The 13,133-nt window shown below is 37.0% G+C and overlaps 1 protein-coding gene across 2 annotated transcripts in view; it reads right to left on the bottom strand.

Moving 5' to 3' along the window:
- The window catches only part of LOC117422543 (inositol-tetrakisphosphate 1-kinase-like), a 56,004-nt gene that overhangs the window by 23,696 nt on the left and 19,175 nt on the right, over nucleotides 1–13,133 (bottom strand). For both annotated transcript variants that reach the window (XM_058987570.1, XM_058987571.1), the window contains exon 4: nucleotides 636–761. In XM_058987570.1, the coding sequence (XP_058843553.1) occupies nucleotides 636–761 (126 nt within the window). The remainder of the gene's footprint in view (nucleotides 1–635; nucleotides 762–13,133) is intronic.

The raw sequence follows: 13,133 nt of genomic DNA, 5'->3' as shown, positions 1-13,133 counted from the left end.
TGCAGCAGAATGAGATAAACTAATAATAATAATAATAATAATAATAATAATAATAATAATAATAATAATAATAAATGTAAGAAAAGTGTTTCAACATGACTAGGGAATGGAATTGGGCAGTTTCACAAGTAGTCAGGTTTCCTGTTTTTCAAAGTTTCCTTTATTTGGAATCCTTTACCTAGCTGCGATCCAAACCTGAGTTCAGCCAAACTCAACAGATCCTGGTAAACTTTTTTTTTTTTTTTAAAGCAGCACATAACAGAACCATTTATAATACAATAGTTATGAAAGATCAATCAATTGATGAAAATGATCTGAAATGTAACTATTTGCCAGCATAGGGCTGACAGAGAGCTTTCTATTCTAGCGAAGGTTGGGAGCATCGCAAGAATGGGAAATTAGGCCAAGGGTGCTTACACCGAGCAGCCCCTATCTTGTTGAGACCTGATCACTCCTGCTTACCAAGGGTCTATAGCTGGTGTTTCTCTATAATCTATTTGAGGTGACTGTTTTGCATGGGAGGGTTAACTACAGACCCCGTTCCCAGTTTTGAGGCCCACTGTAGTAAACACACAAAGGAATTTTATTTTAGTGTCAAACTTTTGAGACAGCGGCAGCCATGTTGACTGTCTCACCTGGAAACGCTGGACAAGCAGCAGGGACTGAGTGTCGTTTTGGTCTGCCTCGAGAATGAGATCTGTCAGCTTGTGGATGATCACGTCCAGTGGGCCCTGCTCCTCAATGGGTTTCGTCAAGTCAAGCTGAGGAGGCAACGACAAACAGGGTCAGTGAAACAGTGTTAATGCAACCATGTTTGGATTTAAATAAAAACGAACCAACTAACATTACTTGTTTAAGCAACTTTATCTAACGCTCTATTGTCAATTCCATAAAACTAGAAATCAAACAACTCAGTCGTTTCAATACATGTCACTTCAATCTTAAACACAAGCAAACTAGAAACAAAAGTTTTTGTTAACAAAATCAAAGCATCCCTGGTAGCTTAATCTTAGGCTATGTCACATCGGATTGAATGGCAAACCCTGCAATATGGAAATGTAAAAAAAGGTTAAAAATAATGTGGGAGCTAAAAGGTTAATTTTTGCTGGGCACCACCTGCAATGGACATTTTAGGTTATAAACCACAATTTCTAAAGTCATGTTTTCACTACCATTAATTGCGACTTAGTATAGTAGTCCTTTCATGCTCACAGACCTTTTCCTTTGTCTGTCTTCACATGAAATTATTGGGCAATTAAACCTACAAGTTATGCCAACAGACAGCCCAGAAGAATATAAAAACACATGGAATAAATTGCAACAAATGCCTATGCTTCAACTTTGGCAAGGGGTACGGAAGAAAATGTATTTATGAAGACACATTTATTAGAACTACAGTATATCCCTGTGTTTGGGAACAAGGTGAAACACTGCTTCCCAAAACAGTACACAGTGAGAATGCAATACAGACACATAGGTCTATTAACATCTCAGTTGACACTTAGGACCAGTGAATACCCATTTTAAACTCAAACTCATAACCTTTCACACCACAATTCATATTACTCTATGTTAGTGTTCAATAGCAGCACCGCCTGGTGTTGCAAAACCCTTTGGTTATTTAACAGAAAAAGCTGTTACTGCTGCCAGTAGCCTGCCAGAGGGCACTCACGGAGAAAGTGGAATTTACAAGACATACTTTGTGACAGGTATACAAGTTCTGCTCTGGTGAAGTAATAAACAAAGTAGGCCAAGAACTGTGACATCAAGTTGAAAAGCTCACCAAGAGCAAAGAAAAAGCAGCAGGAAAAAAAATAAATAAATAAAATCGGCCTATTCAACCCCCACCACTGACAAGCCTGAACAAGAAGAACATGCAGACCCCAGTGCCAGAAAAACAAATAAAATCATCTTCACCCACTGAAATCTCAACACAATCTGACACCTTAACAAGCTATAGCAAGAACACATTCTAACATGCGGGTGGCCCTTCCTTATTAAAAGTGAATCTTTTAGCAATTGAATGTTCCATTTCTTATCTGTTGTATACAAACTGCACAGACCTTTTTTGGATTTCAGTCAGGACCACACCATGGAATAACACCAATATCTGAAACAGGATCTTTATTGTCCACAATGTACACATGAAAAAACCTGGGGTTGCATCTAACACCATGAAGGGGCATTGGTTAGGGAAGAGTGCCCCCTCTATAGAGCCACCAAGACTCCTTATATTATATTGCAGAAGCTGGTGTTTATTGAAGGCCAGGCACGATCTACAGAAGCTTAACCTCAGAGAACAGAAGGCAGTACAGTATGGCTACAGGCAAGCAATGTGCCACATTATTCAAAGCCAGCTCACTAAAACCAGTTTGACAATATAAATGTGACAGGTTGCAAGGCCATTTTAATGTCAATAGAATATAATATGGCAAGTTTTCCAAATGTTTGGTCAATGTGGGCTGTGCATGTGAGCACTGAAAAATATCAATAAGGGAACTGTAACATTCTTTTTTTTTTTAATTGTATTATAACATTCAAAACTATTTTTGCAAAAGAACATACAGCAATATGGTCATGAAGCCAGGCCTCTGAAAACGGACCGATTTCATACAGTAGGTGGACCAGAAATTCATAAAGACAGCTGTGCTGTTTTCTGAACAGGTGGAACTCTAAAGGAGAGACATATTAATTGATACAGCAAACCCAATTTAAGGGACCATCATGTACAGTACAGAGATAAACACACATGACTGTGTGTGGGAATACTTTCATTCACGCACAGAGAGCCACATAGAATGTGCAGGTATTTGTGCATTATGAATATTGGCCAATTAAATATATACATGTGTCAGCATACAGTATTTTAGTGTTTGAATATTTATTTTCTCTAGATATGCTATCTGTACATAAATATTGCAGTTTTCATCAAACTGGATATTTCTTGGGGCCTCCTGAATTGTAAAGTGTGAAGCGAGTCCGGTTTAGTGCAGAGCTAGGCAGCTCAGGGAACCTTTGGAACTGTGTGTTCACAACAGACTGCCTCCCACACAGTTTGAAATCCCCACTGCTCTCAAGCCTGCTTTTCAGAAGGGAAATTGTCGCTGCTGGCAAGCTATTAAAATACGCCTCTTCTCCCAAGATTCACTGCCTGAGCAAACAAGCAGGCAATACAAAGTTATGAAAGAAGAAGTCATAAATAAATACTGCATGGGCATACCGAAAACTAGTTTACCGGTCTGCGGTGTTAAAGCCTATACTGCAACTGGTAGTGTTGAAAGAGTTCAAGGAAGAGAATAAAATAAAAGTATTAAAAATAAATATCAAATGTACAATCAAGTCATGTACAGTCCAATGCAATTCCTCGAACTTCAATAATAAATTACAAAATCTGTAACACAACTGGGAATGTATAGGGATAGATGCCGAGGGATAGGTGATTCTGAACCTGCTCAGTAGATGAGCAAGAAAATACTTCAGTCCTCAGTGACGTGTACTGTAAATGTAATATGGATTTCAAAATCAGGGCCCAAACAAACCACAAATAAAATCATCACACACAGACACATGTGAATTGTAATACTTTTAATAATCTCTTGGTTATATGCCCTCCAGGAGCTAGACTAAACCCTGCCTTTCACTTCACAACACAATTCCCTGCCAGCTCATAACAGTCACAAAATAAGGAAGACAATGGCTCGGCATAGCCTTCAGCCATGCAACTCAACAAATCCAGTCAAACTCATGAACCGATTCACTGAACGTCCTTTACGCTATGACTGGCATGCAATCCTACCCTGCTTACACAGCATTGTACTAAAGACATTACATCATTTTCTTCTGATAAATGTGTTCTTTTGTGCAAGTCCATAATAAAGCAAAAAACAGCAAACCAGCTAAAGAAACGAGATGTATTTATTTTTTATTTTTATGCTGCTTTTATAAAAGGTACTGGAGACCCTTGTTGTCTACAATTAACAGGATGACTGAAAATAATCAAGTGTAAATAAAAAGCCAAAAGTGGATTGTGTACCAGAGAGATGCAAACACAATGTTGTGAACAAAATGTTAAGATGTTATAGTGTCTGCTTGCTTATTTACCTGGTGGCATGCCAACATTATTATTCCAAGCAGGAACCCAAGCAGGAACCCATAAAGAGACTTCTTCTGTCTTGCTTATCGCTCAAAGGGTTTATTAAATCATTTCACTGGACTGTTTGTACAATCGTGATTGATATTTATATTAAATATTGTACTTCATAAGGTTGTCAAGCAGTTTTGCATTTTAAACCCTGGTATCAAAGCACTGGGGCTAAAGGAAGTTCAGCAAAACTACAACATCTGTATATTTAAGAACACACCAAGTTAGCCAAACTGCATAACAGGGGTGAAGTAAGCAGAAGATAACAACACATATTTGCTTGGCAAAACTATAACTGCATTGTAAAGTGGACTGCTTAGTGCTAAACAAACTTTAGACAATGATGATCCAATAAAAAACACGGTAAAATTAGATTGGACTGTTGTGTAACTGTAATGAACACAATAACATGCACACAGTATTGTATTCAGTAATGATATATTTAGAAGTTATCTTGCACAAACGCTTCTTTTTGTGTGTGATGTCTATTACAGATTTATCTCATTATAAGGTGGCCCTTTCTACTACACAACTGACTACAGAACAGATCTTATTTGCTTAAAGAGCAACTTTGTACTTGTTATGTCATTTTTCTGTCTTGTTGACATTATAAAACTGAGGGTTAAAGCACTCCAGTGGTAGAGCTATCAAACATGTACAGTATTGTATAGCTGGTACATCAGAGTGCAACCTTTAACCTGTCCCCCTGTAACAGTACATCTGTCCCTGGGGCATGTAAGAAATACATTAGTGAGAATACCACCAAAAAACAAATGTGGTACCTTTTACATCCACTAGCACTGGTGCACTGTAATGACGCGAGTGTATATACAGTGTAACCGTACAAAACAGTATGATTTCAAACAGTTAAAATGATTTACCTCTGTTTCAAAATAGGGCCCAGTCTTAATGAAGTAATGCTGCATAGCAACAGTCATTTCTTCTGCCTTTCTGCGTGGCAACAGAGTTTATTATCCCCTACATCCTTCTCCAAAGAACTCTTTCTCTCCCTCTGCAGCCCTGCTGGCTTTTTCATTATCTTGGAAGGAGTTCTTCAAGACCTAAAGTACATATTGTACTGTACTGTAGATGTCATAATTACATCATTGTAAATGTATAAAATACAGAGAGTCAGAAGTGATAATGCAAAAAAATAAAAGAACAACCGGCTTGTTCAAACCAGTGTGTTGTTTTTTTGTTTTATATACAGTAGGTACAATGTACTGTAAATGAAAAGGTCACTCTCACAGTTATCCCCGCTCAGCGATTTTTTGCTAATGTTACATCACAATGTGTCCTTCTAGTTCATTGTCCGATTAGCATTTCTTGTTTCTAAGAATAAAACTCAGAGAAGAACTGCTGGGTGGAATGGACCTAAATTGATAGTACACAGTAAGAGAAATACAGAAACAGACTTTGTACTTTACAGAAACAAAAACACAAATAAGTGGAAATGTCTCGTTATTCTTTACTGGGTGTTGCATTACAGTATTTACTGTAAAATCTGACATCAGCATTGTATTACTTTGAATTTTGCACAGGTGACAGACACACTAGCAGGCTCTATTTTCCAGCCTGTCTTTGTACCATCATATATAGTGTTTGCTTTCCAAGCACACACAGATTAACACAGGGAAGTACTGCATGCTGGGAAGCTGTAAAGTTCAGAGGTTAAGTTGTTCAAGAATAATATTTGATTTTGTCTACTGTTATTAAATACAGGAAGTGTCATTGGAGAGGTCACTGGTAGAGGTTTATATCTACAGCAGTCTCCAGAGAACTCCCATCAATTACTGGACTCAAGTACTGGACAGGCCCAAGTTAGCAAGGCTGTTACCATGTTCTGCTAAATTCTTTACTCATCTGCACACATGGATCTCATTGCAAGTACATTTTCTTCTGTGGTAAACCACTGCATTGCACAGTGCAGAAATAAAAATAAAAAAATAAAAAAAACTGTCATCACAGGAAGTTCCTTTTCCTCAGATTCTATCGCCATGGTTGTGGCTACAAAACAAATGACAAATAATCAACAGGGGGAGCATTTTTAGTATGTTGCCATCCTCCAAAATAAATAAGTAAATGCATCAACATACAGTTGCTTTACCAACTGCTTTTAAATTTCCTCAATGTTGTTTAAGATGAATACAAAATAAATACATAAAAAAACACATACATATTGTAATTACATACTCAACAAGGGTGTATAGCCAGAGAGACCTGTGTTTTATATTTTTTGTTGTGGTGCGGTGTGTCGTACTACACATTCGTGAGTCGCATTGCATCCACTACTGTATCTTAATGATTTCAAGCCATCAACAGTGTTATCCCACTGTACTGTATATTGTTTAGAGCCTAGTGGCAGCAATATCCTTTGCATCAAAATGAAAAGAGCTTTGTCAGTTTAATAATGAATTCACTTGGAACAGCTCTTTCACAGGTCACGAAACAGGTATTCAAATCACACCCACACTCAGAGAGTGCAGGGACCACTTACCGGAAATAGCCTATATCACTGACAATCCACTGAACCCCAGGTTCACCAATACAGATGTTTTTGTCTTTCAAAGGGTTAGAACTTAGATTTATTAAATAACAGTCTAAATGAGTTATGCTTGTAGAGATATTTTAACAGAATGCACAGCAACAGCTGCTGGGACAAATGGTTGTCCTGTCAAATGAAAATATTTTGATATTATCCACAACAAGGTAGCAGCATGCAATTGATCTTTTTTGTTGCCAAGTATTTCCAACTCTGCTCAAGGAAGAAGCACTCTGGTCTGTTCCCTGAAATTCATTGCTATCCAGTATTCTCTGAAACAAGGAAAAACACCCATGCCACAAGCCACCTGCACCATGAAATCTTTAAAACTCAATCTAATCTCCTTCCAAAATCAAACTGGGGCTGCGGCTGGTTCCACTTGCACCATGACATCTTTAAAACTCAATCTCATCTCCCACCTGCAGTCTACAAATCTAGAATCTAAATCTGCAACCGGACATTGTACAAAAGTCAAAGATCACCTGTATGTATCATGTTTTTATATCATTACTATTTACAGTATGAATTCCCAAACCTACAGTATTTCCCTACATATTTTTTCTGGAGTCAGAAACTTAAATTTTCCTCTTCGCAATGAATGCTCAGTAGGCAACTTCTGCCATCAACGATCATGAGTGATCATGTTCTGCAAGGCCTATATCTGAACTGGGCCAACTGAGTCCCAATTGACATCCACTCTATCTCAATCTCCTGCTGAAGGAAATGAACAAGTCTGATTTGAAATCGCTTTCAAAATCAATCCAAGCGAGATGGAAACGTGTCTTCTTTGACCAACCAAAAACACATTTCTAGTGACAAGCATGGTAAGCATTGTTATGGCAGGTGAGAACGAGTACTGTGGAGCAGGCTGGCACACCCTCCATGCCAGCACCAGGGACATCACCAGTGTGTGTGTGTGTGTGTGTGTGTAACAGCCATGACCTCCAGATGAACCTCATGTGAAGATTACAGTTCATAATGCTTTTATCAGATTACTGTTCATCACATACAAGGTAAGTGAAAGAAGAAACAAAGCAACACAAAAAAATACAAAATTGGAAAGTAAAAGAATAAATAAAAAAAAAAAAAACAATGTCTGTGGTACCTTTTTACGGTACATCTCACATTGTTATGCAGAGTCCGGTTAGCAACTCGTTTTCTATTACCGCTTTAAATGTCTATGGAGTGTTTACAGATCATTTTACATTCTTGGATATCAAGTTAGTCTTGACAAGTGTTAGATCGAATATAGAGGTCAGGAATATTTGACTTTTCCATCAAAAGCACCAACCAACATTAAATAAATGCCAAGTCTCTTTAGTATTAAAGCTTTCCTAATCATCATATTCCACTAGCCTCACTGCCCCTGATCTCAGCTTTGTAAACAGCAACGACAAGCAAGGTTTATGGACATTGTCTGAATTAAAGCTGTTTTTTTCCCCATAAACATTTTAAATTTAACATTAAACACAAGATGACAAGTGTTTGCCGGAACTGTAGCTGGAGACAGATGTTCAACAAAGAAGTCTTTGTCGATGTCTTTTGTTAGTTTAAAAACAAGGTTTCCTTTAAGTTAAAGGAGAAAAATACGAGAGAGATACGCCTCAGCAGTACATTTTTAGAGCTGGTCTGCATTATGTTTGGTATTAAAAGGCTCAGTTAGATCTGGTAAGATATATATTTGCTCTTTGACAAATATTTTCTCTCCAATCATCAGTCAAAGTAAAATGATTTTAGGAAACACAGATGTGGGACAGTCAGTAACCAAAACACAATGCTCTTTATTTAGCCTGAGGCATGACCAAAAATCAACCACAGTAAGCATATTTCTGGAGGCTAAATTACTGTTAAATGACCTTTCCTGTTATGCAAGGTAAATTATCACCTGGTTAAAACTTAACTATAATTTAGGGCAATGTACTGTGGATCTTGATTTTGTAAGTAAGAGGTCTTGGAATCAGCCGGTTCCGTTTTTTGTGGTTTTGTTTAGTAAAATGTTACCGCTCCATAATTTTCTAGAATGACTAATTGTTGCAATTTTTTATTGGTTACAACATGTAACCACCAAGTAATTGTTTAACTCTTCTTTGAAAAAGAACACTCAAAGAATCTTCACTGCAAATACTATTTACCTGAAGATCAAATTTAAACACACACACACCACAGTAGTACTGTACATTCCCTTCCATTTTCTAGGATGTGGGCAACTGCTGTTATAATGTATTGCTACATCGCAATGCTATTTCTGTAATGTTCTTTCAGATACTAGCCGGTTTACACTGAAACTTTAAAGGAGATTCCACTGAGCTATTATAACAGAAACAATACACCAGGATACAGCCCTGTGAAATTTTAATCAAGTTGGCTGCTTTCCCATCAACTACTGTCATCTACTCTACAGTCAGGTTTAAAATAAACTGGTATAACCACTGTACAAAAATAAATAGGGAGTTTGACGTCTTTTTAATCTTGGGAGGGGGGAAATGTTTTGTAGCAAATATCTTGCCTGTCTGGAAAGTGTTTGTGAAGTTGTCCTGGGGGTTAATGTGTCATACAAGCCTACGCAATGACAAATTCCATCCAGCCCTGCTGTTGTTGGTCTATCAGATAACTCGCTTTTATTTATTTTTCAAAGTTTTAACTTAATGAAAGTGGCACATACAAGCCACTGTCAAATGTACAAAGTAGTAAGACAGAGTTTAAAGACACTGTACTGTACTGTAGTTGATGCACTACATGTAGTGAACTGAGAGCAGCACTAGTCATTTCACTAACAGTCTCTTTGCTGCATGCATGCATGTATATGTGTATATATATATATATATATGTATCTATTACAACATATTGTACACTTAGAATGTTCCACTCTAATTTCCCACTGAAGCATGCTCCACTGACTACTTTGTAAAGTGCCATTGAGCCAGGTGTCTGCAGGGTAAAAGTATCTTGATTGCAAGGTGCTGTTCTTCTGAGTCATTCAACTACTACTAAACAACAATACAGTTTACAACAGATAACTGGAGACACTCCATCAATAACTTAAACTTTTACCATCTGAACCCAGATAGAATGAACACCTTCTTTCCAGCAAACACTTCTGTTGCCTTACACTGGTAGTATTCAGAGAGGTTCTGGGGCACGAGGAGATCAATTTTTAAGGCTATAAAATGTGAATTTGTCACAAATGTAGTGTTTGCTGAGGATTTTTCCCCCAACAACGAACATTTATAGCATCTATATTAGATACTATACTTTGTGAAAATTAATGTACACAAATTATATAAAAATTAGTGCTTGGACAAATATCCCCAAAATATTTTTTTTCATGTATTCCAATACAAAAACCAGTATTCGTATTCGCTAGAAATTACAAAAATACCTTGCGACAGAAAAAAGGCAAGCACGTCATTCTGAAATGCCTCACTTAAACAGTGCCCAACTTGCTGGAAATGTTGTGTAGTGATTTTTATATTATTATATATTTTTGTTGCGACATTATGTTATGTGGAATGTAATAAACGAGACCCAAATCCTGTGTTCGTCCTCGTCCCAGCACTAATTAATAATAAATAAATATATATATTACACACACACACATATATATATATATATATATATATATATATATATATATATATATATATATATATATATATATATATATATATATATATATAACATTAACAGATAAAATAAATAGTTAATTTTAATTAGACAATAAATCATATAAAAACCTCTTCAACACGATCGTGGAAGATGTCAGCGTACCAAATGTTGGGAGGGTCAAGATAGCTTCGGTATGACAAGTAAACACCATCCACCCTGGCCTATTGTTAACATCGCAAAAGGGCAAGGACAGGATTTAAAAAAAAAACATTTAAAAAATAAACACAATGTCAATGTCATTGTCACGATTACAGGAAAACACAGCCTCAGATATGTTGTTCGTAAGGTTTTGTTCAACCTGTGAAACTTTATGAATGAACTCCAGGAGGGACAACAGAAACCTTTTACAAGTCAACGAGCACAGAGGCATGTTATTACTTTTAATCAAATAACATTATCATCCAGTACAATCTGTTGCCTCGTGTTCAGTCACATGATAGAGATTTTGCTTAGGATTTTGCTGACTTTGCTTAGGTACTCAGGAATATCCTTCTTACAGTGACATCATACAGGAAATCCTCATTAAATATTTGCAATAGGTATCTTGCCTCATGAAATATTAACAAAGCCTGAGCCGTCTCATGAAATATTAAATGAAAGCAGATTGGTACAGTTCAACCTCGGTGTTTCTTGAATGATGTCCACACACTAACCCTTTTAGCCAGGATTTTTAGGAAGGCATCAGTATTTTTGAGATTTCCGTAACAGGAACAGTACTTTTTCAATGCTAGTTATATGGAAGTGAAAATCATTTAGGAGGAAGTTTCACCAGAAGAGAGATCTGCAGTATCACCTAATAACAATAGGGAACAGATTATGGGTAAACACATTTTCATAGCTGATAAAATATTAATATTGTCCTCCCAAGACATTTTTAAACATTCCCAGAACAGTAATGGGAGGCATCTGGGTTAAGATACAGACAAAAGAAACAAAGGACACAAACATAACAAAAATAGGATAGAAATGGCTTCAAATCACTCCCTAATTTGAAGTGAACCAATGACCTACAATAAAGAGCTTCACAATCCACCAATAGATACCTGGAATGTGCTTTGTTGTTGTCAAACTCCAACGTTATGCAGTATGTGTTGTTTTTTTAAATCTAAAAACTTTGTAAAAGACCAGAATGCCGCACCTTTTGATCTGAAATACATACCGTACTATATTCCCTGTACTGGATATACTGTACTGTAGTAGCAAAACATCTAAAGTAAGTCATAGTATTCTAATCCATTTTATAAACAAGAGCTGGGAGGTCACATTTTTCATTAAAATTAACTGAAAATGGCCAAGGGCAATAATATGGGCATCTGCTAAAGAAATATTAGGAAATACCTTTGCTTTTCTCTGCCCTCCAGTGTTGTAAATAGTCTCATCTATGTACTTAGACGTTTCCATGGAAACCCCATAACAAGATCAGTTAGTGGGAACAATTGATAAATCACCATGAACAGTTGCTGGGGCAATTTTTTACTGAGATTTACTATGGAAACAGTTATTAATAAATAAAAAGGCTAGGAAAGACCTGTCATGTATCTACTTTTATTTTCTTGGCATACAGGACCATTTTAAAGAGACACACTAAACTTTCCCAGCCCAAAAATGGAAAATGTAAGGTCTTTAACAATCTGTCTCTGCTTGCTATTTTAGTCTGTTGGAACCAATAACCACAGATAGCTTTGTATCTCAGCTCAGCCACCAACTCTGTGGGGTTGTGCGACATTGGGCCTCACAGTATCAACCGCATGGATCCCGTCAAGCAGGAGGACTCGGTAGCTCTATATTGATATTTAAAAAGTTCTTATTTGATGCCAATAAGTATTTCAGAATATATATATTTTTTTATAGAAAACGTGGATCCAACAACTTTAATTGCTTTGTTTAAAATACAATGCATTTCAAAACATGATTTGCATACTGTTTCCTGAAGATCGTGCATTAGGAGTGTATACTAAGACAGGGATGGAAGTAAGACTCCTATTGCATAGCAGTGTCACGCATTCCAGGTTTTGGTGCAAGCTTGATTAGCCACAATGAGTCTTATTAAATTCTTAATTTTAAAAACCAGGAATGGATCAAACTGCTGTACAATGGGAGTCTTATTTCAATCCCTGCTAAGGTGTTGGCCGGCACCTGGAGTTGTTCATTTTTTATGTAGTAGTAAGTTAACCCACCCATATTTATTTTGCTATTATTATACAATATGTAAAGTTGGTTAAATAAAACGCTTCCCAACTGCAACTGTCCCCCCCACCCCGAATGAAAAGCAGGAGGCAATTTTAAAGATGCCATAAAGGAAGGAGTGTATCCAGCAGTAAAAACACTGTTGTACTGTGGTAAGGCACATTGGCAAACACAGTGTTCACTACAAGTTATGATCCAAAGGTTCCTGAGTAAACTTGCTGTATAATAATCATTAACAAGCAATGTATTGGCTTGTATGACAGCTGGCACACCAGCAGTCTTTTATGCAGGTGCATCTGCAGGAAGTTGGCACCTATTGCTCCAATGACCATGACCGCCAACTACCATGGAATGGAGGACAATTAAAAAAGCAAAATTCTCAGTGCAACAAAACACATGTTCAAGTTAACTGCAAGTCAGGCTGCTTATGTACTGTATGTGAGCATACAGTACTAAATGTATAAAGATGGATGGAAATGTGTTGCTTACACATGCATTTACAAGCATGTTAATACTGTATGAACACTACCATATGTACCTATCTATCTTTTGAGTGCCCACTGGTTAGATGTGCTTTCATCTTTTTATCCCAACCAT

The sequence above is a fragment of the Acipenser ruthenus genome, chromosome 15 (assembly GCF_902713425.1).
Source record: "Acipenser ruthenus chromosome 15, fAciRut3.2 maternal haplotype, whole genome shotgun sequence".
NCBI classification, from domain to species: Eukaryota; Metazoa; Chordata; class Actinopteri; order Acipenseriformes; family Acipenseridae; genus Acipenser; species Acipenser ruthenus.
This window is presented reverse-complemented; position numbering and strand designations above follow the sequence as displayed.